This window comes from Anas platyrhynchos, chromosome 21 (assembly GCF_047663525.1).
Source record: "Anas platyrhynchos isolate ZD024472 breed Pekin duck chromosome 21, IASCAAS_PekinDuck_T2T, whole genome shotgun sequence".
Lineage (NCBI taxonomy): Eukaryota > Metazoa > Chordata > Aves > Anseriformes > Anatidae > Anas > Anas platyrhynchos.
The window spans coordinates 6679971-6707172 of record NC_092607.1 but is presented as its reverse complement, the minus strand read 5'-3'; the positions used below and the strand labels follow the sequence as shown (position 1 = coordinate 6707172).

General features: G+C 42.0%; 1 protein-coding gene across 15 annotated transcripts in view; it reads right to left on the bottom strand.

The window, feature by feature from the left end:
• Nucleotides 1–214: 214 nt before the first annotated feature.
• PTPRT (protein tyrosine phosphatase receptor type T) overlaps nucleotides 215–27202 on the bottom strand; it is a 449634-nt gene continuing 422646 nt past the window's right edge. For all 15 annotated transcript variants that reach the window (XM_038166116.2, XM_072026287.1, XM_072026288.1 and 12 more), the window contains 11 exons: nucleotides 26860–26957; nucleotides 24978–25094; nucleotides 23552–23706; nucleotides 20632–20767; nucleotides 19469–19618; nucleotides 16305–16478; nucleotides 14003–14134; nucleotides 10797–10922; nucleotides 9226–9389; nucleotides 8588–8723; nucleotides 215–7889 (listed from right to left, as the gene is read on the bottom strand). In XM_038166116.2, coding sequence (XP_038022044.1) covers nucleotides 7836–7889; nucleotides 8588–8723; nucleotides 9226–9389; nucleotides 10797–10922; nucleotides 14003–14134; nucleotides 16305–16478; nucleotides 19469–19618; nucleotides 20632–20767; nucleotides 23552–23706; nucleotides 24978–25094; nucleotides 26860–26957 — 1442 coding nt within the window. In that variant the 3' untranslated portion in view covers nucleotides 215–7835. The remainder of the gene's footprint in view (nucleotides 7890–8587; nucleotides 8724–9225; nucleotides 9390–10796; nucleotides 10923–14002; nucleotides 14135–16304; nucleotides 16479–19468; nucleotides 19619–20631; nucleotides 20768–23551; nucleotides 23707–24977; nucleotides 25095–26859; nucleotides 26958–27202) is intronic.

Below are 27202 nucleotides of genomic sequence, written 5' to 3'. Positions count from 1 at the left end.
AAAGTTTTCAGCTAAATTGAAGCGCTTGGTGAATTTTCTTTGCTGCTGTTAAGCTACTTCTAAATGATAACCATAATGTAAAGCCAGCTGCCCATCAATGTGACAAGAAGCTTGTCTTGATTTTTCATGTGCCATCACCCCGCCACTGCTAATAGTATTACTTGCAATATATTGTCCCCTGTAAGTGCAAAGAAAAGGCACGAGTACAAGAGTCTCTTAGTAAAACATTAATCTCAGATCACAGATTTATTTTATGGATTTGCAACACAGCCCATATTACAAACATTGTCTGGGAACATTTACAAGAATAAATAAGATGGACTCGCAGTTGTAAAAAAAAGATTACACTTCACTGTAATGTACAGTCAAAAAATATATCTGATATTCATTGACTTGACATTATTTACCTTCCTTCTTTTAAGCTAGAAAGAAAAGACACTGAATGCACAGTGTTGAGATTTTTGTATTTATAGTTTTTCCTTTTTTTTCCGTACGTGCTTTATCTATCAAACATCCAAACTGTACAAGTGAGTTTCACCAGTAATCCATAAAGGCCAAAGGAGGGGAGATGGGGGCAGAATCGCAACAGCAGAGACTTGCTCTCATGCAGCATTCCTCCCTGCTGGCAGAATGCATCCAGGGAGCTGGATAGGATCCTGCTGATCCAGATGCAGCTGCAGCATTGCTGTCTGAAGTAGTAACAAGTCTGGTAGCAAGTGATGCTAGTACATTTTAATTTCAACAGGATTGGCGCAGAGGGGAAGGAGGTGAAGGAGATTAAATCAATACAGGAGTGAATTTTGTCAATGCGGTTAGTCAGTATGGATTAAAGGTGTCAAGGATGCAGCTGCAACGTTCGGCATGGAAGAGCAGCGTAAGTGCTGAAGACATAAGAAAGGGCTACAGGGGTGATGAGGGGGATAATGCCAGTTCTGCTCCAGGTACACCGAAGTCCAGCACACGAAGCCTTAGAGCTAGTTACACTTTCAGCAATGCAAACAACCCATCGTCATCTGTCCTGGGGAGTCTTTTAGAATAGCTGAATTCATGAAAGCTTATAAAATGTTGGCCTCATTCCTCCTTCCACCCCTGCGAATGCACTCCTTTCTGTAACTTCAGGTAAGGAAGATTTCCTGGAGGTCCCCACTGAAAGATGATGTACTCACACAAGGAAATAAACCTCTGCAGAGCAACATATCCCAGTAAAAAATCTTCACTGAAGCCCTGTCATTTTGCAACGAGTACTTCTGCTAAAGTGACCCCTATTCTGCTGGTAACCTATATAGAAAAGATCAGGACTGGTCCCAAAGGTTACATCTACAGCGTACCTCCACCGGGCAACAACAAGTAAATCCTTGCTCCAGACAAAACTGTCTCTGACTACACTGCTTAGAAGCAGCTCATGCTGAATTGACTTGTAAGAAAAAAGTTTCCTCCTCCTCCCCCCACCAGGAAACACTATGGGAACACCAGCAGCTGTCATTCAGTCTGCTGCACTATTTTGTTTTTATAAGGGTTAGGTTGAAAACAGAAAATAAGGGTGAAAATTCTGTTAGATGCACTGGGACAAGGCTAGGAAGGCTCATTTAGATCTCTCGCTTCTTACAAACAGAACAAGCTGCCAGGTTTTCACAATTATGCTACTCCAATATGAAACTGTAGGATATTCTAAGTGTAGTCTATCGGTTACAAGGGAGGCTTTTAAAATCTTTTAACACAGAAAATAAGGATTAGAGATTAGAGGCCACTGGAACTCAGCAAGATTTTTGTCTTTCCATAAAACTTGGTATCATCAGGATTTGGTCTCGATGTATAAAAATGCATGAATTTACTTAACTGCTATACCAAATTGTATATTCTTCAAATACGTATGAGGAGGAAGATGACTAATATTTCCCAAGTCAATAAACAGATACTACATGATAGATTTTCCTACGGCCCTTGCAGAAAGTGGGCTTTGCTTGCTTGCTATGCTATAGGAAGAGCTACGGGTATTTTGGGGAACAGGGAAAGAAAGGGCACTTGCATTTAAATTGTGTATCAAATATGTATGGCTACAGAAGACCGCAATCTAAATAAAATATGAACACAGGGGGGTTAATAGAGTACTCATTACTCATTTCTGTATACCTAATTTTAATTAGCTGGCTTCCTCAGTTCCTGCTCCTGAGAAGGTCTGTGCAATGAACATGTAATACTCTGTTTTACCACTTCACAGTTTTCTAAGAGGTGTACTGAGTTTTAGACTCAAGAGTCATGCTGAATACCTTTTGTCACATGGTCCCATTTATGTTTCTAACACAGAACTGAAGCTTGTTCACTTCAGACAATCGGAAGGATCTCAAATGAGAACCCAGCAGGCTCGTACCAAGTTCAGGAGATGCCCTTTCCAACTGCTAAATATTAACTTGGCTGCCAGTATAACACAGTTGATTGTTTAAATGTATTATAGGACAAAGAAGCATTCTGAGTGCAGCATTTGCACTGTATTGCACATGCAGGAATACGCCAGGACTGTGCACAGCTCTGTGATGACTTTCAAAGAACCCTGCGAGTGTGACAGATAGGGGCACCTCGTGCTTGAAGATTCCTCTCAAGAAAATCGCCTTTTATCTCTGTCCCTCAGGATTTATTCCCTCTGTTACACTGACTGCTCCATCTCTAGAGAGCTCCACAAGGTGGAATGTGCTACCACCTGGTTTTTTATGATCTTGGCATGAACTCACAAAAGCGAGAATGACATAAGTAAACCCCTGCGAGAATGAGAGGGAGAACAAAGTGGAAGTTTCCTACCTGTTTCAAGTCTCCGTGTAATCTTCCTTTACCTCCAATGTCTGTCTTTCTCCAAAGGAGATTTCTTTTCCTCCCTCTCTTCCAGATAGCAATTGGTTGAAATGCCTTCGGAACCGCCTGCTGCAGGCAGGAGCCTCTCTCCTTTCTCTGCCTTTACAGGACTCATGAGCAGTGACCCACGATGACTGCCAGTGAGCCTAATTCTAACCTAATTCTAAAGGACCTGTGAAAAGTAGATGGAAAAACAAGTCTAATATCTACAAGTCTAAATCTACTACTGTAGGGTCTATATTGCCACTGGACATTTTCACAGGGCATTTACAGATCCAGAATAAAAGGCAGAAACCTCCTGACACACAAATCCATGTTTCTCTGCCCAGAAGCTACGCTTTGGGATTCCCTCCTTTCCCTACAGAGTTACATGGACCAGACTGATTAGGGGTCGCAGCATTTCCCAAAATATCTGTCTACTTTCTGGGCGTGTGGGCGTAACATGGGCTGGTGCTGAGCAGGAGAGATGGGGTACAGGAACCGCAGCTTGATTTTGGGGGGGGAAGGTGACAAAGTCTATGGCTTTTTCGTGCTTGTAAAAATCTTTCCGTCTAGCCACCTGTTGCCTGTGGACTAAAATGGACAACTCTAGCTCACACAAATGGCTGAAATGTGAATAAATGAAGTGGGACCAACCAGTGCTGGAGCTAAGCATGACAAAAGCAGACAGAACTCTGTGCAACTTGGCTAAAAAATTTCAGTCATGAACTGAAATGCCTCCTGCTAACCACAGACTTACTGGATCAGACAATACCAGTTATTTCAGTCCGCAGACCTAAACCCACTAAATCCCCATCTGCTTGTTTGCCACCTGTTTCAGTTACCTTCACACGGACACTATGCTCCCATCCATGGTCTGTTTTCTTCACATTAATAAACAAATACCTTAGGTCTACTTACAGGTCCTCAAATAACTTATTCTTTACAGCCTTTTTGGGGGGCTGGGGAGGTGCCTGCAAAGGATGCAGCTCCTGCAGAGATCTTAATTTTGAAAAAAATAATTAAAAAAAAAATTCAAAACCTACTGTACCTTGCAGGGTGTTTAGTCTCTCTGTCCCTTTTCTGCAACAACTCAGGGCCTCCTTTCTCCAGCAGCCAGCCTCAATATCTCTTGCTTTAGTTATATCCCTTAACAATTTAAGATGTTGGTTACCCTGTGTATGAGATAGTCCCCATACCCCCAGCCTTACTGACTTATTTCTAGTTCCCTGAATATCAGATTACACTACAGATCCATACTATGCTATCAATAAACAATTCTCACCCAACTCCGCCAGGATGTTGGAATGGGAATAAATGTTTTCCTTACCACCATTCAAATATTGTCAAAATCATGTTTTCCCAGCCTAAAATTCAGTCATTGAGGAATTCACCTCTTCTGCCTTACATTACTGCTCCCCAACCACAGCAAGTAATACTGCGGTTGGAAAGTTTGTCCCTGACTGTTAACCCTTTCAGGAGTGAGAAAGCCTCCTTTACCTCATCATTTCTCTTTCCCAGTGAAAACAAACCCAACACCCATGATCTTGCTTCAAACACATTACCTATTTTGCTACTGGTTGTTCTCTATGGTTTAAAGAACCTTAGGATACCAAGGTTATTTAAAGTGGCCTTCTTTTCTTTTTCTTCATCATTAATTTACATTCAACATATATGTATTGAGTAGCACAGAACAGTGTAAATCCCTGAGCCACCAGAGACCCAGGTCAGTTCCCTGAAAGCAATGCAACTGTGTGCTGATAACAGTTTGGGTCCCTAAGCAGAACCACCTGTAGTGTTTGCTGAGCATCCTTCCACGCTGGTTGTCAGCTGAACATTAGAAGAAAGCTGAAACACTGAACTGAGCTGGCACATAATCAGTTGTGACTAACAGTTCAGCTGTGCAAACCAACAACATTTGCATCAAACTTGTTTCTTGCAAATACAAGGTAAAGTGTAGCTTAAACACCTTTCACTGCTAACATCACTTTGCATTCTCAGAGGGCTACAAGCACATGGAACACATCAGCTGGTACTTGCCACTGACCCTGTACTAATATTTTTTATACCATGAAAATACATTCAAACCTACCTCAAGACCTTAAACAACTTCACTGCAAGAGCTATTCTGCTCTGCTCATCTAACACCTGCTTCTCTCCATGCATACATCCCTCCTCTAGGCTTACTTCTGGCTTTTAAATCTACTTTCCTCTATGCTATTGTTAAGCCTGGAATCACCTCTGACACTTAATTTTTTGGTTATATTGCCATTTCTTCTACCTCTCTATTCCCTTTTTCCTGGGTATTAACCTCAGAGCTTGAACTAGTCTTTCAGTAGCTATAGGTATGCTAGTTTCCACATAAAATTAACAGAATGTTTTTAATTAATATTTCTAAAGCTTCTACAGGGAGTGATTCTCTCTGGCTTTCTGGAGCTGGTGAAGTCATGAACATTTCACTGGTAGTTTCTCCTTACCTTCTTTCAACCTGGGCAGTTGTAAAATCCCATCTTGGGATCAAGATTCCCTCCTTCTTCCTCTTCTTTGCAACTGGCCCCAAACTACTGACCTATGCTGCTACAGCAAGCTGTTGTTACAGCAATTATGCCTGAAATCCAAACAGTTGCATTTTGCCTTCCTTCTAATATTTATGTCACAATTTTGCTTTGTCGGATTCTTTTGCGGAATTGCTTGTGTAGCTTAGCAGAAAAAAATAAAAAATAAAGAAAAAAAAAGTAAATCAAACAAGCAATTTGTTTCCTGTAACACCAGACATTCACCTGGTGTGACAGACAAGCACCATTATGAACTAAAGGGGATTTCTGCAGGCAACAGGGAAGACCAACCTGAAACAGAGCAGAGGAACCTGTGAGGGGGTTCTCTTCAATTCTTTGTGGCACTCTAGCTACATCAAGGGATGCTGTAGTCCACCACATTTAAGACCTTCAAGATTTTCACTTGGAAGAAGCCAAGAATCCAAAGCTTCTTGGAAAAAACATGAGCTAAACAGTTCAGCATCCTCTGCAAGCCCCTCTTCTGCTGAGCAGGAAGAAGTGTTATTGCTGTTCCATTTGCAAATACCAAGCATCCTTTCTTAAGACTGCTGCAGGTCCTGACAGAGATAACTTTTTGGTTAGATACTGGTCTATTTACATCAAGTTGCTTTTATCAGATTTAATTTTCATATTTCATTGTCAAGTCAAAGGTATAATTTTTTATAAACGAATGTCTATGAAGCAGAGGTGCCTTTTCAATTTGCATGTGGGATTAGTAAATTTTTTTGAGCTTCTGGCATTCTCTGTGCCAGGCATTAACACAACAGAGTTCCCAGCACAGTCTCTGAGTATTCACTTAGGGGTAGAAAACTACAAAGTGGTAAGAAAGCAGAGTTTTCCTTAAACTCTTACATTCAGTCTAGCTTTTAACAAGTCTGTATTTGAAGAAACCTGCATCTCCCAGAATCTAATTTACACACAGAGTAACCCAGTATCCCTGCACCCTCAAGATAAATAAATAGCTAAACTGAAATACTGAATGTTGCAGTCCTTGTTCATTTAAAATTCTCCAAGATTATCCTGCAGACCTTAGTGATTAACTATTTAAGCATACTCTTCTAGAAAAGTAATTTCTTAGCTTCTAGGAAGTCAGAATGAGATCCAGAACCAGGGCAAAACACATCTGATGTTTGTTTCAAGGCAGTAGAGCTGCACAGGCATTTCTGCAGAACAAAACAAAAGCTGTGCTGCTTAAGATGGAAAGTTGCTGTGCTGGTCAAAGACTTTTCTGAGCACATGTCAGAACAGGTTTCTGTGTATGTACATCACCTTTCCTACAGCCTGGATGGGTTACCATTTTGAAATACGCAGGAGCTGGAAATGTGAATAAATCACTCAGCTACATCTGATTGTAAAACAGTTTGGAAACAGTGAGGAAACCTTGATGAAACCCAATTTTAAGATTACCTTCAGATTCTAAGTTCTTGAGCAGGAACCTTCTTTGTTCTCTCTTTGCACAGTGCCTAGTTCAGCAGGGTCCTGTCAGGACTAGGGGTCCTAAGTTCCACAGCAATACAAATAATAAATAAAAAAATAATAATACATAGTATATGATTGGTAACACCTACTTTATACCCTGTTTTTCAAAGACACACTGCACCCCAGCAAATACTTGAAAAATATGGTAACAAAGTTACCAAAGTTGCAAGACAAATGCAATTTGTTTGATGCAAATATTTAACCTTAGGGTTTAAGTGGCTGGGAAACTCATTAATGCCATTGCTTCACCAGCGCTGAAATAAACACGGAGTAGAGATGTAACCAGTTCATGCACACAGCCTTGGGAGTCTAGCAGAAACTGGGAGGAAACATGTAGAAGCCGAGGCAGTGAATCCATGAACAATTTCTCATCTCCATCATCTATTTTCATGCTGAAAGGAACCAGATACAGAAATATAATTCCAGTGTTTTTTGGTGTTGGCCTTTTCATTTGGAAAATAAAACGAACACAGGTAAGGTAGGCAAATTGTAATGAAACATGTCATAGATCCCCTATGGCTATCTCATTTTTCCCAAATGACTGCTGCATGAAGTTCAAAAATTAAAGACTGAGATTCAAAAATAAAAATATAACTTAAAAAGGAAACATTTAAAAGAGAATTTCCTAAGGGTTTCATTCTTTCCCCACTCTGCGGCAAGGAGAGCAAAAATACAATCCCAAAGAGGAGAGAAGTCAGAGGGGATTAGAAAGTCCAGTCTTTCAGTCTGTCTCCCATTTTGCTAATTTGTACAGTAGGTTATTTAAGAAGCGGTAGATGCTCCAATAGAAAGCAGGCAGCAGCAAACACAGGCATCATCTCCTCCTTCCAGCGAGGTCTGTGCAGTCTCAGTCTCTTGCTCCGGGAAGGAGAGGTTTTCCTTCCCACACCTGTTACTGCCTTCTAACGTGGGAGAGGGGAGAAGCGTCTGCCAGGGGTTGGGGTCTGCCATGTCGGAGGCTCCCCTCCCTTCGCTGGGCTAAAAGGAACTCAAGTATTCCAGTGCAACCTCGTATACAAATTTATACTGTTCCTGAAAGACAAAACAGAAGTCAGTGACGCTAGGATGCAGATGAACTCTGTGGAGCCTCATTCCACAAGCTGCCAAAAATATCTCCTCTTTCCTTCTTAAACATTTGGCAGGACCAGGCAAACATTAATTGTATTTCTCTGTGATACTGAACAAGCATTACTAAGAGATGTTATCATCAATGGAAAAGAAAAATGCTCAGAGAGACAGCCACTCTATGGACTATTCATTAGTTCATGTTCCGTGCCCTCACTGCTTTTGAGGAAGAATTCAGTGTGATCGATTGAGATGTTTGAATTCAGGACAGTTTAATCTCTCTGGTTGCAGGGAGCATGGTCTGGGCTTCAGACTCTTCTCCCTGCCTGCTTTCAAGGCATGTAACAGCAATAAGCACTAGGCTGTATGCATATGCAAAAGGACAAATCCTGCCCCTTCCCACAGCCATGGTGACAGCAACTTGGGGTTTGACCTCCTGGAGGCAGCTGGGTGTGGGATGCTCTGCTCCCCATGCTGATCAAGATGAGAAGTAATGGGACTGAGGGACTCATTACATATGTGAAAATGGGAATGTTTTTAATTGTGCTGGCTTCATATTATGCTTGGGTTTGATTCATGCTGGGCTAAGCCATGAAATTTTGTACCTATACTGAAGTCTCCCCCTACATATGCTAGGTGGGGTGAAGTGTAGAAAAAAAGCTTACCAGTGACTCCACCATGTTGGATTTGTTATTCCTTAACGTTTTCACTATGTGGAACACGTCGATGATATTTTGCTGTTGAATCATCTCACACACACTGCAGATGGCACAGAAGGTGCCACTACGTCCCCCACCGTTCCTGGGTGCAGAAGAAAAGAGGCAGCAGATGAAGCCAGGCAAGGGAAGAAAGCAGTACTTACACAGCAGCACATATGCCGAGAGAGGTCTGTATTCAGTAGCCTGGTTGAGGAAGTTCCTGGGTTTGTGGAAAAGCAGCTCTGCAGGGGCAGCGTGAGAGCTGGCAGCGCTGTGCCACGAGGGAAGGGCTAAACCCATCCCTGGCAGTGGCAGAGAGGAAGCCCTGGGTGCTGCCATGCTCCTCTTCACTCCTCTGGGGCTCCGTGGTCAGAGCTGATCACAGCAGAAAATAGCAGAGCCCTTTTGGCTACTCCACCACAACCAGTAAAATCTCTGGGCCAAGAGGTAATATAGCACAATATTCAACTTGAAGTGTATTACAAATGTAATTTAAATTCATTTGCCCCAGCTGAAGCCTGGCAAGCAACCAGATTTCCAGATCCATAACCGGTCCTGGTCAGACACATTTTGTGAGGTTACAGACGTTTTCCAGTCCTACTTACAGGCAGTGGACAACAGTGCGGCCGTCTCGCCCATCGTACTGCTCCTGCCACTTCTCCAACCTTCTGACCACCTTCAGGAGGGAGCGTTTGGAAGGAGGGGTGTCCCTGTATGCTGGCCAGCCAATGTATTGCAAGTGCTGAACGATGCGATATCCATCTTGGGGCTGAAACAAAGAGCATTTTCAAGATGCTAATGGGAATGTGGCAGGAAGCAGGGGGTACCAATTACATGACATCTTCCCCTCTAAATTTCGTATCAATAATGCTAGCATCCTCCAACTCTGCATATGTGATGCCTGAGTCGGGAACAAGGACTTTCCAGAATTCTGCATGGTAACCATGATCTCAGATATTACAAAGTCAGGCAGAAACCATCTGCTAAGGATCCCTTTTTTTGTTTCCACTAGAGAAAAAAGTCTCATCAAATCGTAGAATAGATCAAATATACTTTCCTGGTAGCCTCTGCTGGAGGTCAGGTGTGACGTAAGAATTAAAGGCAAAGATGGCCCTCAGAAAAAAATCTGTGGGCACCATGGTAGAAAGGATCCTCACAAGGATTTTAGCAGTGGCTGTTGGTGATGAGTACAGATGGGTGCAGAGAAATGGGAGTTCCCAGCATCCACCCTGCCAGCACTTCATTCACAAGCCAGCTTTGGTGTGAGTCCCAGGGCCATACTTTTATTAGCTGTAGGACTTCACAGCTGTCCCTTGTTCACAGGCAATTGGCTTGGACTATGAGGTGGTGATTTATGGGGTAAGTGATTTAGCCATTCATGTAGTTAGACCTCAAGGTTTACTCCATAATGGCATGATTGAACTGCTTCACAGGCTCTGACCACGCAATCAGAGACAGATGTGTTAAACAGTATGGAAATGTAATTTTTGGAGCCTGTTTCCACTTCTGATTTAAAAAAAAAAAAAAAAAGGAACAAAAAAAATAAAGAGATATAATCAATCTGGGAAACAACTAATGAGAGAAAAATTCCCTGCTGAAACCCTCTCCCTGCAGCCCTGAAGTTGCATTGCCTGGGTCCAGTGGGCAGATAAACTTTGTTTCTATCATTTCAGCTACACTGGAGATGAGAAACGCAGACAAAAAGTTGCTTACAGAAACAGTAGTTGCTTATTTATAGCAAAACAGTGGCCACTGGGAGTCCAGTCAAGCCAGTAAACATTGCATTTGTCTTCAGAGATGCTGCACAGTAGGTAACAGATGGAGAGCATTTGACACTATCTCAGTTTATTTCCTATGATACTGATGGTTTTATATTGGCTACTAAGTGATTAATTGTTCTCAAATATACATAGAAAAATGAATTCAATTTAAATACAGATTTTCAGCTCATATCATCCACTTTCCACTTTCTACTTGCAGCCAAGAGCCTTTTACCAATATAGACTGATGCAATTAAATGTTAATTAAAGGAAGTAGCTACTACGTTCTGCAGTGGAATTCTGTTACTAGGTGAGAGATTCAGCATCTCTAAACCATAGTCTAGGTTCTGCCTCTTTCCCTTCCCTAAATGTATTTTTGAGAATAAATAGGGAATCTGATATTTCGCTGATCTTACCCTGGCCATGTTGCAGATCCGGAATATCCGGTTGATGATGTCTTCATCAATGTCTGCTGAAACAAACTCTACTTGAATTGGGCCATAACAACAGGACGTCTTCTCTGGCCAATACTGCATGCAGAGCTAGTGAGAGCACCGAAAGGAAAGCAGAAAGCACCTTAATATTAACAAGGCAATGCATGATCGGTCTTCCACTTCAAATTCATAACCAGCTCAAAATCCATGGCAAATCCCTTATTACAGAATGTATTTGCTCAGAAAAGACCTCCTTCTAGCTCTGTGAAACTTCTTTATATCATGAACGTGAAGACAAAAACAAACATATTTTAGACGTTTGACATTTTTTCTTTCTCAGTATGAACACAATTTCAGATTGAATTCTGGGATGTAGAGGTGCAGAAAAGAGGCTGGCAAACACAGCATAGATTAAAAATGAGCATTAAAAGATCAGTGTCTGCAGGTAAGCGTAGTAGGAATCACATAGGTTTGAAGTTAATGAGGAAACTGTACACACAACAACAAAATTCATCTTAAGCAAAGGGGAATTTTTCTGTGCAACAAACTTCTTGGCATTCTGACTCTGCCAGCAAGCAGGGGAGGGAAAACGAGTTAGCTCTGAGGGCAACCAGAGCAACTTCAACTTCTGGGTGAACCACAACTGAACCTCTGAAGTTTGTAAAGGGGGCTGGAGTCATTTTTCTTATGCTGATGCTACTGAATTCAAAGCATTAAAAAACACACTACTATTCACACAAATTACAATCTAAGTATTTCAAACCCGCCTGGAAATAGATCATGGCAAGAAAACGTTTTGCATGAGATCTCATTAGCAATTTCTGCTGAGATTGTATTTTTCTGAGTTTTTTTTTTCTTCCTATTTTCACGTGTAATTTTTGAGAAGTTTTGAAACCCCTAGATGCTCATTTGAACTTGATCTCAGGCTTTTCAGGTTCAATCACTGTCAGTAATATCATCATGTGTGTGCATGCTACCACATTAATTCTGTATTCCCATTATTCCTTTGATCACATGGGATCGAACTGGGTGGGATGAAATCATATGCATCTTTGCCCTTGTTAGTTTTTCAAGATTAAGCAGCAAGCCAAGACCACATAAGCAAATCCTCATTTGAAGGTTGTCCTTACTCTCCCTCCTGACTTTCAAGCAGCCTACTGATTTCCTCTCAAAGCATTTGTCCAATAGACAAGGGGGTGGAGATGGAGCTGAACAGGTGCTTTAGGAAACAACCTCAAGGTGCAGCAGAAAGAAGGGAAAGACTAAACCTTACCTGAAATAAGAAAACCCAATTTTTCATAAAGCAGGTCTGTGAATGACCACCCACCCAAATACATATGCTTATACAGTGCTTGAAACAACCTTTTATGTTCTCTGAACTCCAAATGGGTTATTTGCACTTTTTTCTTGCATAGTACGTTAAAGGCTCACTGAACTATTTATTTTAACCACATTTTTATTTATTAACCACATACTTGGTTTTAACCACAGATTTTGTGTATTTTTTTCATTTGTGTTTTATTCATGTAGAGGAGCAAAACATCCTGCTTAAGCACACAAATGTGGCATTTGCATGCAACCATACACTGACAGTTTTGTTGCGCTTATGGTGTCGTGCTTGGATTAAGCAATGATGAGCAGCTAGATAATAACAACATTGTTGTACAATAACAGTGCAAGCATAAAGTCGTAACACAGTTAAGCTTCCTTTTCAGAAATCTCACTTTCACAACTGATAGCAAACTTTCACACCCTGCCTTGAGAGCTCATAAGATGCAAACTTTAAAGCTATCCTTAACTTCCAGTGCTAGCTGGGTGTTTTTGGCGTTGGCTGCAGACTTGAGGTAGGTGACACCATGCTAGAATAACTGTCAAAGTGACTTAATGCACTGCCAAATCTCCTCTTCTGTGCCTGAAAACTACCTCATAAAAAATGAAATTTTCTAGGGGAAAAAAAAAAAAGCAGGTAAAGTCTTCTGCAGAAAGATAGTCGGCAAGAATAACACTGTCTGAGGCTGATAGGTTTCTGAGAACGAAGTGTGAGAAAGTACACTTGGTTTTCAGAAAACGCTCTGTTTTTCTTTTAAAGTGTCTGAAAAAAAGGAAAAGATGAAATCTGCCTCTGGATGCCATGCCAAGACTCAGAAGCAGGCTGGGTAAATCAGGCAGGAGGCAGCAAATGCACAGGACCTCCAGTTCTTTGCACAGAGGGCTGAGACTCAGCAGGTCACCAAGAGAGCCCACTTCTGAGCAGAGCTCTCACCGCAGACAGAAATGAAATCCCACAGCTTCCACCCTGAAGGGAGCTCCCCTCAATGACCAGGTGATTGGTTTCTCCATTACCATCCAAAAAACGAGACCAATAATCCCGCTGCCTTTGAGTGCGGTAAGATTTTGAAGACAGCAAAAGCACAAATGAAAAATTAATCCATGAAGTACCAACTACTTGAGAGTTCTTCTCCTGTTTAACAAGTGCTGTAATGGGTGAATTAGCAATGCCAAACGTACTCTTCACACAAATTGCATGATTACGCCTTTTTGAAAGCTGTTATCTTCTGCCACTCATCAGCAAGGTGGCTGGAAATTCTGGAACAGGAGCAACAGCAACGGCTCCTCCCCCTGAAAGCTCAACTTCTGAAAATAACGGTGTGTTTGGTGGCCAAGAAACCAACGTACACATGACACTTAAAAAATAAAAAATAAGAATAAAAAAAAAAACAAACACAGCACAACGTGCTTCTCCAAAAACGGTGCAAACCGCTCTTCTTAGTACTACCGAATTTCATTGGAAAGCTCAGGGAGAAGATCCTTCCTAGGTTTTTGGTGTATCTCTGGGTTTTATTTTTCTGGAAATGCTGGGTGAAAAGGCAAGCATGAAGTACGTATTTTTAGGGAGGAAGGAGGAGAAATAGAAATGGGTTTTGGAGGAGAATTTACACACAACGAAGGCAACATACTAGATATTTCATCCCTGTAAAATGCAGTAAGAATCTGCTGCCTTAGAAAGACTCAAGCATGTGGGCCTGGGCCTTTTCCTTCTTAATAACCAAAACCATTACCTATTACATTCTGGTTCCCATCCTTTATTTAATTTACTTGTTGACCACAAGAAAATGGCAGCAGAAACCCTCTTAAAACCCTTTGGATTTAAGAATGACTACATGACTGAATGATGAAAAATCACTTACCTGTGCTGCATCCATCTCATTCAGCATCACGACGGAGGAGCAGTTATAATCAAACACCAGCCTCCAGAAGTCTGCTACGGTGTTGGGCAAAGGGTGCTGGGTTACAATAAAGGCAGCAGGTTGCTTGTGGCTCTAACAAAAGAATAAGATTAGTTAAAAAAAAAAAAAATCAATCAACTTTTATTCAAATGAATATTATACCCGGGAGGCTATGGCTAGGCAATCTGAGCCATTTAACCAGATTATACAAATCACATATCCTTCTCCTTGTTATCGCTGTGCAATGAATGAACGTCTCATAATGGGATTCTTTTGCTCCCAATGAAGACATTTCATTAAAGAAGTGTCACAAGAGCAGAGATTACCTAAATCAATTATTTATATTTTGAGACTCAGCAAATAATACTAATTCTACTATTACTACTATCAGTAATAATAATAATGGGAAACAAAACAGCTGGAAGCAAATGCTCTCCTTCTTGCTGCAATGGACTCCAGGACCTAGCAGAGGGATTAGCCCCATCTGCCATTGCTCCCTGGTGGCACGGTGCTCCAGAAGTGGCACAGTTGGGTTGCAGCCATCCTTTAAAAACGATAGGGGGGGAGTATTCAGAGTCTGCACCACTGGCATTCAACTTCTGTTCCTGTTCTTTCATCTCAAAAAAGCCTTCTGCCCTCAATTTCCCTAACTAGGAGGGGGAGAAACTGTGGTCCTAACCTCTGTGGGGCTGTGTTAATGAATGTTTGAGAGGCACCTGGAGATAAAAGGACAGAAGCTCAAAACCATTGCTTTCCAACCACAGCAGGCAATGCTTAGACGAGCCTATAAATGCTCCGTCCTTTGTGCTGTGTTTCTGTCAAGCAGACGTGTATCAAAAGTTACAATGCTTGGTTTTAAAAAACAAGCAAACAAAGACATAGATTAAGATTTTGGATTTAAAGCAAGTAAATAAATAAATACCCAGTGTATTAAGATGGCAGCCGTGGGGGCTTGCCTCTTCTCCTCCACATGAGCCAGCTGTGGGTGCAACTGTGAGTGGCCCAGGCTGGGAGGGGGACAGGGCATCGTGCCCTGCACTGCTCTGTGGGGTGGCTGCACCATGTTCCTGGGGTGCACACATGGGCAAGGTGATGGGAAGTGAAAAATTGATGGGAAAAGGAAAGCTGTTGGAAAATGATCAGTTTGGAAAAGATTTCCCTCTTTCTTTATAAAAAGTTTCTATATACAAAAAAAAAAAAATGTAGCTAGGCATTTTGTATGGAAGGATGCAAGTATTAGCAAAGTGCTTTGAGGTAATGAGGGCTAAAATGTGCAAGCACATTCCCAGTCCCTAAGAAACAAGAGAATTGATTCTACAGATTTGCTAAGGCACAGAACACACTTTAAAAAAAAGAAAAAAAAAAGTTTCCTCGGGCATATTTGCAGTGAAGACATTGCAATTTTCTGAAAAAAATCTCTACAATTAATTCTATGATCATTTGACTTAACCTCATAAATGCAGTACTATCACCGTTCCCCAAAGACTGAAAGAACAGACAAAATTAAAAAAAGAAATAAAAAATGACCCTATTCAACATCACTTGGGAAAAAATGATGACACTTCACCCCAGACCGTATTTACAGACACTCCAACTGCAATAATTAGTGCCTTTAAAGGCATCCCTATCCAAAAGCAGCTAAGCACCACAGCAAAACGAAACCATCAGCATAAGTCACCCCATACAAATGACTTGTGCTGTGAGGTTCTAGCCTATAAACAAAGTGAGAGAAAATGCCTTCAGACAGATTCACATCAGTTTTACTCGTGTCCTTCAGTCCTGAGGTTTTTTGCACATCCGATCCCTGTACTCCCATACTCTTAACTGCGGTAGCTCAAATAAATCACTCACTCCACACTGCAAACTATTCTTTTCAAAGAGCTGACCTGGCAGCTCCCCGTGAACGTTTCTCTTCCAACTTATGCATCAACCAGTGGGAAGAGTTGGCCCACCACTTCTTTGTTCGTCAGCCTTTCTAAGATACAACCTCAGACTGCATGCTCAAAAGCTTCTTAGACAAGATTTTTGCAGCAGCCTGAGGCAGAATGACATAGACTGTGATTTACCACGTTACCAAGTGACACACTTCTGTAAAGGAGAGAAAAACTGTGTGGCTTTGCCCAGCCTGGAGAGCTCAGACTCAAAACCCACAGGGAAAATACAAGTCCTTTTGCTTTGGATCCATTTCTCCCAGAAGAGAAACCCAAGAATGAATAAACCTGGTGTGGACTAGGATTAGTGGGGCCCGCAAAGAGCTGCTTACATCCATGAGTGCAGCATTGATGTAGTTACTTGACTCGCCATCCACCGAGATGAGGAAAGGCAGGCACCGGTCCAAGGGCAACACATCCATGCAGCGATTCTTGTCGTGGTTCCTTGGCAGAAGCCCGATGCTGCAATCTTCTGGCCGAACACGCGGTGTCACAATATTGAGAGTCTGTGAAAGTGGGGAGGGAAGAAGAGAAGGAAAGACAGAAGCAGGCTGAGTGTCTTTGAATTCACATCCAAAACGGATGCCATCTGCACAATATGTTTACTCTAAAGGTACTTAGAAGAGCAGATCTTTGTGATCCCAGAGAATGAAAAAGAACGAGCACGGGGGAGCTTGCCGCTGTTATAATACATCACAGTTTGCACATCCTCCTGAGGTTCTCTTCCAAACACTGCAAGCTCCAGCAGAGATGCAGGGCACTAACCTACCTTCTAACGATTTCCAGCTGTAAAACCCCACAGCAGTTAGTTAACACTTCTGCTCTTTCTAGAGGTTGGAAATAGCCATCACCGTTACAAGCTGCAGCTTTGACCTGGTCATGGAGTGAAACCTCCTCACGTTTCTGCCATCCCTGGGGTGGACACACACGTCCTGTCCCTCCGAGTGCACCCTGTGCACGAGCACCTTGTGCTCACCCAGCCCATCCGAGTGGGTTCATGTCCTCTGGTGATTCCTTGGTCAAACTATTGATTTCTCTGAACAATACACACAAAAAAATAAGAGAAAGGAGGTGTGTGTGCATGTGTGTGGAAAGGGGTGCTTTAGTTTGCTTGTTTGTTTTTAAACAGGAAAGTTGAGCTGTTGCCTCTATTATTTAGATTGCTCCTTTCCTTGTGGAGGAACACACGGTATGCCTCCCTTACCTAGCCATACCTTATCTCTGGGGTCTTGCTGCCGGTCTTTTACCCTTATCTGTCTTTCCTACAGCTTGACAGAACGTGTTTCTTTAAATGTAATTTTCTTTTGTGTTATCCACTGCGGATGCCTCCTGACAAACCAGCCGCAGGTTACTCAGCAGGTGTCAAAAACAGCAAATCCAAGCGAACACATCTTAACACTGTCACTGAAGCTGTGGTAGATCAGTAGCTATCTGATGGCATTCCTCTTTTACTTGTCATGTTTTCCTCTCCTGAGCAAAGCCCACGCAGTCATACAGTGAATTCCTTTGCAGCCACCAGATGAACACAAAATATATAGGGGCCAACAATTTTTAACAGAGATTGACTTCTACAGGGAGGTTATGAACAGAGAAAGGACAAACATGTAGGACACACACTTGGTAAGTAATATTTGAATAATATAGTTGCTCTAAATTATGCATAAAGTAGATGCATAATTCTTGCATTTATGCAAAAACTTTATTCTACATAAAGTCCCCTTGTTTAGAGATGGGAAGCATCCAGTCTGGCAGGGGAAGCAACATGAAATCTGAAATCTCTGACAGTGCAGATAATTAGGCAGGTGACTTGTTAGTGATTTACTCCTGTCTATTTTATGTCCTTCCCCTCACTCCCCTGTATTTGTGCTTACTCAGATTATGAAAGCTCTCCTGAATGAGCTCTTGTATGTTTAGGCAATGTGTAGTGCATAAGAAATCCATCCAGTCTTACCTGGGGGACAGTGAGACCTAAGTAATACAAATTGCACCAACACATGTAGTTAGATCAAGTGGTTCATAAAGACTGTGGAAAAAGATACCATCTTCTGCATTAAATTCAGACAATTAGGGATGGAGAATGCTCCAAGCTAAAATCCTGTAGAAATAACATTGTACAGCAAACAAACTTCGTATGCAAGGTACAGAGAAGCATTTCCTTCCCAGAGGAGCTGCCAGCCCCTGGCAGCTCAAAAGAACAAGCACACGGGCAACAAATCTCACTTCACATCATGACAAAATAAGCACACTGAACAGTGACATTTTTTAATAGCATAACAGCATTTGATGAAGTTAGGATTTAGTTCCTTCACGCCAAGCATCCAAAACCAGAAACACTTTTACAGATCTGATATCACTTGATAAAACCAGATTTTTTTTTAATTGAACTGTCATCAGTTGAGATCCACATACTTTATCTCACTATATCAACCCTGATAATTCTCTGCAAGGCTTCAGATAAAACACATTCTCTTGTTGCATAGAGAGGGAGCAAAAGAGGCACCTGGCTCAGACTGGGGCTCCTGAAAGTCGTTCTCCTGAAAAAGGCACTTTGCTGGGAAATGGAGGGACATCTCCCACAGTTAAAGGAATCTCCATCTTTGCACTGTTGATTTAGAACAGACTCTTAATAAATAGCAGAGGTCTCCTCTCTCTCTCTCCTTTCAGTCCAAATCACCTGCCTCCAAATTGCCCACAATATTATATTTTTCCACATGCTGGTGTTAGTTGAAAATCCTGAAGGGACTTAAAGAAATACTGGGAATAAGGGTAGAAAGTTCAGCCCACCATTAGGGTGAGTTCTTTGCTGTGCAAGAGGAACAACTCCACAGAGCTGGTGGCTTGTGTGTCCCAAGCCTCAGTTTATCAGGGTGGGATAAGCAGTGGTGTTAGCACAAGGTGGAGCAGTCCCCATTTAATCGCTTGCCCCAGGTAAACAGTGCTACTCCAGCACTTGCTTTATTATATGTCAGTCCAGTTCTGGCCACCAGGTACTTGTAAAAACATACAGAGTGAACTGAGGGCTTCAGTTCATCAAGAATTAGTACTAGAGAAAGTAATGCTCAGTGAGCTCACTCTTCACTCTCTCTTTGTATGGAATTACATCAACAAGTTGATTGTCAAGACTCTGAGGCAACATACAAGCCACAAGAACAGTGCATAAGGCACCATGAGGCATAAATGTTTCTGCAGAAATTACAGAAGGAAATGAACAACTGAATATTTGCTTAAAGGAGAAGTACAATGTTATCTGTGAAAATTAGTATCCTTGCTCTGTTGAAGTGATTGGAAATGTTCCTTGCCAGAGACTGAAAAACCCCAAGCTTAAAACCAAACCTCTGCCTGATCCAGTAGTAACACAACAAAAATCACCTGAAATCAGACCTCAGTTCAGGGTCCCCATTCTCTGCTATGATGGAAATCATAAAATGACACACAGAAACTGTTAAATACCTTCAGTACACCAATTGCAATGACTGAGATAGATACATGAAATTACCTGAAACTCATCTTTTATCTGGCTGGAATTAGTCTGTGGATCTAGTCTGCTGATGTTGTAATATATGGATCTGAACTCACAAACTGGAATGGCCGTGTTGCCGCAGAGACATGCCTCCAAAATGGCATCGTGGACAAATACATACTGCTCCTGTACAGGGGAGGGGATAAAATATTAAAGTTGTATTTTCAATATAGATCATGAAATATCACACCTTTTTTTTTTTTTTCCTTAAGTCATGCCTGCTATGCATATTTGGCACTGTTTCTTGTGGAGACAAATTACACAGTGTGCTATGTGACAGCTTTGTGAGCATATTTCATCCATCATTGAATGTGAGGTCTCATGTATTCATTTCAAATTTACAAGTCAAATGGGAAGTCACCAGTCTCAGAAATGCTGGGACAAAATGGGATTGGGCCAAGGAGGAAATCAGGGTGTAAAGCTTGCCTGTTGGCAATCGCAAGGCAATGGTCTCTTCATTGCTAGGAATGGATTGTACTTCAGACCTATGATACCAACAGCAAAAATTAGAGGACTAACAAGTCTGCTCCACCTGTCTTTTCAAAACTTCTGGAGAATCTGGTTTTCTGGGAAAAGTTATTTCCCTAAACAAAATATGGGATATGGGAAGTTCAGCACAGCTAAAGTCCTTCTCTGTTCCAGACGATTGCTCTGTCCCTCAGCAGGGGAAGCACGCAAGTAAAACTTGCGTAGCGGAGCAGCAGTCCCATGGGAGTTTGTGTAGCTGCTAAATGGTACGAGATGGAGCAGCTTGCTTCATTGGCACCCTAAGCTTAAATCAAAGATGCTTCTTTTGTTTTTTAGCTTGCAATTTATACAGAATGGGTACTATGTGAGTCTGCAGTACACCCATGAATGAGCCCTGAGAGGATTCAGGAACTGTCTTTTCTACTATGAGTATAAAAGTAATCAGCAATACTAAGAATTAAATTTCAAGGTTTGCCCTCCTGTCTTGAGACCCTGAGTAGCTGCGGGTGAATGTGATTCAGCGTACATCTGGCCATGTTTAGAGAAGAAAGTTGTGTATAACCTCATCACAGAGGAGGCAAGTGTTGGCTTAATGAAATGCTGGGCTCCTGTCGAGCAGAGGAGCCGACAGGAAAGCAGCACATGGTAAGAGGAGACCTGCTGGCACCTACCTCCGTCTGCACCAAATTGACCCTTTGGGAGCGCAGCTCTCGCACGCAGTTAAATATATCTACCACGCCTTCGTTCTCTGCCATGTCAAGCATGATGTCGATGGCAATAAAGCACCCTGTTCTCCCAGCCCCGGCACTAAAAAAGAGAAGACAGTGAGGGCCTGCGTGATCAGGGGACTGTGGAGAGGCAGGGCTTTATGGAGGAGAAAATAGCTATTACAAACACAGCTGTCTTCTGGAAGCTGCTCCCCTCTCGTGTCCAGTTAAATTGGCTTAGGATTTAAGGGAATGAGGTGAAAGAATATTTCTTGAAAGGGAAACAGACCCAGGAAGGAGGAAAGAGGGCTTTGTTTTCTTGAAAATCAACAGAAACATTATTCAGAAAAATATTTGTTCTGGTTTTATGGGTCAGTTCACCTGCACATCTCATCAAACTGTGGGAGAGCAGCCTTCAGGTTACAAAAAGATACAGCCTGGGAGGGCAGGGGAGGTGGGGGGGCTTCTCTTAGGGTTTTCTTCCCATGCGACTTGGAAAAGGCATGCCCATTTATTCAAGCGGGCGTGATGAAACAGGCCATTGCCTCAAACACTTCTTTTCCCTTTTTAATCAGGAGGAAGTTGGGTCCCAGGCAGGCTGATTTCAAGTTGTGCATTGTGAAATTACAGAGAGGGGAGCCTGAGGCTACCCAAACCCTTCAGTTTAGAACCCCTAGCTGCGTGTGAGAATCGGACCATCTCCTGCAAAGTGTGTTGTCATTGTGTCCTCCTTCCCTCCCGGGAAATCATCCAAAGCTGTTTAGGTGTGAAGGATAGAAAGAGGAGAACATCTCTTCACATTATGCCAAAGAAAGAAGGAAAACTCAGCTCTAATCCGGGAAACTTCAGTTGCATGAAAACTCCAGCAGAGCCGAAAGCAAGGAGATATGAATGACCATAAATTAATGGACCAGATTAATCAACTGCTGAATAGAGAGAAGATATTTTTCATTTGCAGAATTTTAATGAATAAGTGGCATTTCCTCTCTCTTTATCTCTCAGCTTTTCAGAATTTTAACAAATAGTTATAACATTTCTATATTTAGAGGACCCTGGCACTTCATAAATATCGAATAGTGATAATATCCAGCCAGGCATCGGTAGGGAGAATTTGGTAATTACCACTTAAAGCAAGTCATTAAAATTCAAAAGCAGATAAATAACGGAGAGGAAATGGCATTTATTCATTAAAATGTGAAGGATGAAAAATTTCTCCTTGCTTTCTTGGTGACGATGAATCAGGTTCAGACTCCTTCCAAGGCCAGACCCATGTCACAGCACCAAGGCAGCAAATTCAAGCCCTGAGAGCTCTGAAAGAATTCCCTTCTGCCAGCTCCTCTGGTTTAGCCGTATTTTATTATAAATCTGATTCAGCACTTGCTCATTAAAAAAAATAAAATAATAATAATAATAAAAAAGAACAACCAATAAACAAAAAGAAAAACAAAAACCACCCCAAACTGTTGAAAGATTTAGCTGGTTTTCCTTTTTAAAGCGATTGTGAGGCATATTCTTCTTCTCTCCTCCTGATCTCAGAGGGTGGCACTAGGAGGTAGGTGCCTGTGGAGTGCTCAGGGTGAGATCTGGGGGCAGCCAGCTCTGCTCTCTACCCTCGTGCTCCATCCATGGCTCCTTTCCAGAACAGGTGCACTGAGCTCTGACCAAAGCACTGCACAAGTAGCCGCTCCAAAGCCAAACTTGTTTTCTGTAGCCAGGCACTCTTAATTTGAAGTCACATTATAACAAGGGTTTGCATAACTATAGTGTATTACAGGAGCAACCATTTTATCTGGAAAGCCATAGAAAGGACACCTACCTACATCCAAGGCTCACCAACGCAGAAAATTCTTTCTGAGTTCTGTTACCATCTTCTGATCCGCAATGCATCATCCACAGAAATTATATGAACTATTGATCCAATCTAGCATAACACCTCCCCCCCAATTTTTCCTTTGTTGCAAGTTGCTGGTGATAAGTATCAGGAGAGTTAGGACAAGTCAGGAGAGCTGGTTTCTCTTCCTAGCTCTGATGGCAGCCCTGGGAGTCTCTGCTCTCCCTCCACCATTAGCATGTCTGATTGCATCTCTGACTGCTAGTTCTGCGTGTCGGCACAGTCTCCTACATATTCATGTACTGCCTTGCACAGTAGGGTCTTAAGCTCAATTGGAAGACGATGGTGCTGAAAGAGCACACACCAGTAGCAGCAGCAGCCGGGGAAGTAGCCAGCATGCAAATCAATAATCTGAATTTTCATGGCTGTAAACCAAGCAGTCAGTTTTCCTCAGGCATTCGTCTCTTATTTACTATCTGGAAGACACGGGGCTGGTTTTCAGTCTGAAATCCCCATTCCAGATCCTGGGCTTTGAGAAGGCTAAGATGCACATGGCAGGTATCCAGAGCCAGGAAGACAAAAAAATGTTTGAGATAAAACCTACTGTACCCTAGTACAAAGCTGAACTGCAGTGAATGTGTGTACAGAAAAGCAAAGTTGCTTTAAAATTCCCTGTCCACAGACCTCTTTTCTTTTTTTTGGTAGGCATCACCCGTACTGCCACGTGAGGTTTGTTGTAGATAATGACTAGACTGGCTGTCCCAGATATTTACCATTTTCCCAGCTCTACTATGAGCAGCTAAGAGAGTATGGGCCACCAGAGAGTCCTCTACATTCGAATAGCCCTCTCTGACCTACTTATATCATCTCCAGTTCACGCCAGCTAAGCTCCAGAGCTGCCACTTTAGAAAAGAAAACCGGATTCTACTTTGTTTCCCTGGGAGGCCCACAAATTATACTCTTAAACAAACAAAACATAGTTATTGCCAAATGAGAAGAAGGAAAAAAGCTGAAAAAGCTGATGGAGGAAAGGCTCAGACACAGATTGCATACCTGCAGTGCACAACAATAGGTCCTGCTTCTGGGGGGTTGAGAAACTTCACTTGCCGAACAAAGCCTAAGAGGCCCGTGGCATAGCAAGGAACCCCGTGGTCTGGCCAGCTGGTGAAGTGGAACTGCCGAATCTCTCGGATCTCATGGTAGCCTTTCTGAGGAGACAACACAGCCTCTATTTTTCTTCCATCAGACTGCAATCAGCATATTCTCATCAGTGCTCCCTTCCCTCATGCAGAGGGCTGAACAAGCAGCTAGCTCTAATTACACGCAGGAACATGTCCTGTACCACTTTTCACTCCAAGAGATTTCGAGGTGAAGGATCGAGATTCACTCCAACTACAAATGAACCGGATAACATACAACCAAGGACTATGAAGGTGAATGCCAGCACCTGTGTCAAACCTGTGGTCTTAGGGTTCAAAACCAGCTGATTAGGACCATTACAGAGCGATGTCAGTCCCGGCATACCAGGCCTGCACTTATCCAGTCTGGTTTTGTGATATCTCCAAACCATCACTCTCAAACGTTTCTTGAGGCATTGAAGCAACAGACTGGGGAATGAACACCTAAATAATACACACACTCTAGATTTTCTGCTACCTCCAAATAGGGCAGAAACTGATACTCAAACCCACCACTTGGCTTTCCTGGTAACACCAAGTTACTGGTGCAGGAAAACCGACACCACTTGTATACGTCCTGCCAAGAGTAACATAGAAGTGTCAGTTAGTTGTGACATTTTATTGCACAGGAAACATATGTGGAGTCCACTATCCTGTCAGATTTTGGCATTAGCATTTTTTGCCACGTTTTTTAGTGATTCAGTGGAAGGTGGATCTGATATGTTAGTAAACTGGAACATTCCCACTGTGGTTAAGCTTAAGTTGTCTTAGTAGGAATTTTTGAAAAGCTTTAAAAACACTTACTGAGTGTTTGGAGAGTGATTTGGACAGACCTGGAATACTCTGATATTTAGACATCTGATTTCTAATTATATATAACAAATCTTCTGAATCCTGCTGATTTAGGGACTATTTTTCGTAGCTGAGCCTGTATCATATTTTATTTCGATTGGAAAGGGATCATCTCTGGCATCAATTTAACTGGTATCTTTTCTTCATCTATAATTTTCCACTGTGAAATGGGATAGTTATTATTCCTGGCATATAGTCAACTACCTGTTGGCTTTTGGATGCATTTAAACTTCATGCACTGTGGATTCTACTTTTGTGGCTACAGCACAATATTTGAGTAAAATCATTTATCCAAAATTGGAATACCTGTCAAAAATTTAGGTTTCTGAGGTGAAACCGAGCCACACTGGGTTCCTATCTCCAGATCTCTGGACATGCTTCCCAGATTTCACCTCAGATCAAAAACTGAGTGTTATAACAAAATTTTAGCTGACTGAAGATTTCCTTACCTTTTGTACAGTAAATGTGCGTATGACATACTCTGCCAGTGGTTCTGTCTCAATTAGTGTGACTTTAATATCGCCATAGACCTCTGTGTCATCTGGCCAGTACCGAACACATTTCACCTGGCAAGAGGGAAAGAAAACGTTGAGAGGAAGTCATTTAACTTGAGACAGAGCTGACACATTTTACTCCACTTTCAAGCTGAAGATGACACAAAGTGAAATTTCTCGTGATGTACAGACCATGCCAAAACTGAGTAAATAAATGAGATCAAAACTCCCTTACCAAATACAGAAGTTTAATCCGTAGTGAATACTAATTAAAGCATTCATTTAACTTTTTTTTTTTTTTTTTAGGATAGCCTTTCTTAAATTCCCACAGAAGCCCAGACCATATGTCAGGTTTACAGAACACCTTGCAGTCACTAGCATCACCATCTTTAAGAAAAAAAGTGTTCTTGCTATTGTTACTGTGATTTCAAACGGTCTCTGTACAGCTAAACAATTTCAGTTCATAGGGACTGTGCAATACTTCCTGATGCATTAAATTTATTTGGGTTTAAAGCATCCCTTACCAGATAAGGACACAAATTTGACATTTATGATGTGCCTGAGCTTAGGCTCCTGAAAGAAATCTCCTGATCATGTGAACACATCCCAAGCTTAGCTACTTTCAGAAGCCATGTGCAAAACCAAATAAAAAATAAAAACCGGGGCTGTGAAGCTTTAGAGGGGACATATAGGATAACAAAAGCTATCAAGCTATTAAATGCTGTAGCATGAAAAAGTGAAACAGCACCTAAAAGCTGAGATGACTAGCTAATGCAGAGCAGCTTTCATATTCCAGTTCTAGTCATAAACAGCATTTATAAATATAAAACATTATTAATTTAGGTTTTTTGTTTTTTACACAAAAGAGTTTATTTCAAATTGAAGTGTCAGTAGAAAGTAAAATAGAATAAATAACAATAAATGAACAGAACCAGGTGGCATTCAACCATGAGATCTAAAGGAAATCAAATAAAAAGCAGCTGAATTACTAACAGTTGTGAATAATCAATTGCTTAAATGTTTTTTTTTAGTACAACAGGAATCGAAGGTGAGAAACAGAAGGACAACATTTTAAAGTGATGGTTTCTGGCTGAGAATCTCTCTAAACCAAAGAGACTCCACTACCAGGAGTGGGGAGAATGCACTAAGGAAAGCATACCCCAGGTGTGCCTTTTTCTTATTCCCTGGAGCTGGCCACAGCGAGCCCGCGCCCTTTGAGTTATTCATGTTTGCTCCCATCCTGGTCTTTGGCCATCACTCTGTGCTTACACAGGGACTCCTGGCCCACCTGTGTCCAACAGAGTGAAGCTGTGGCTGGTGAGGAGGCCAAAGGTGCTGGGTGGCTCCAGGATTCAGCTATGCATGGTCTCACACCACCATGGAATAGTGATATTCTGAAATGATTAGAAACTCTTGGCTTTGAAGCGTCATTTAAAGAGCTCTTTTGATCAGCTCAAACACCAGTCACACGTCCTCTCCCCTCCAGATTTTTGTGGGTAGGGAAGTATTCAAATTATACAGATAAAGAATAATTATTATAAAAGCACATTTTTCCCTCTGTACTGAAAAGGAGACAGCTCCTCAGCTCGCATAAATTTGTCTAACTCTGCTAAAGTCAAGACTTACACCAGAAACAAGATCCTTATTAGTTTGGAATGGAAGCAGCTAAGTATTACAAAATCTAGCACTTTAGAAGAAAAAACCCTGAGTGGATTAATTCATTCCCTTACTACAGTAAGCAAAAAGCATTTCACTGGCTGAGCATGCCTGCAGCAGCAACATGGTGCTATGCTCAGCACTGGTTTGGTTGTATTTGCTGGGAAAACGGTATCCTTACCCTGCCCACTTCCACCAAGTTGGTGACCATGACAACGCTTGCAGAGTTTTCTTGCCAAATCATTCTCCAGAAATCCTTCACTGTCTCTTGCATCGGCCCTGGGGCAACAGAAAAGACAAAAGGACATCTTCAGAGAGAGTATTTAATGCCAACAACACATTTCAGCTATTTCCTAGCCACTGCCCTGTGGATCCCACAGGATCCTACTCTCCCTTCCAGGGCATCTCTCCACGATTCAGTATTACAGGCACTAAACAGCCTAGAGCTCTTTGAGGTATCAGACACCTTGTCCTTCCTTGCAGCAAGTATTTGAGGTGCTAGCAGGCTGTACACAGAGGTGATG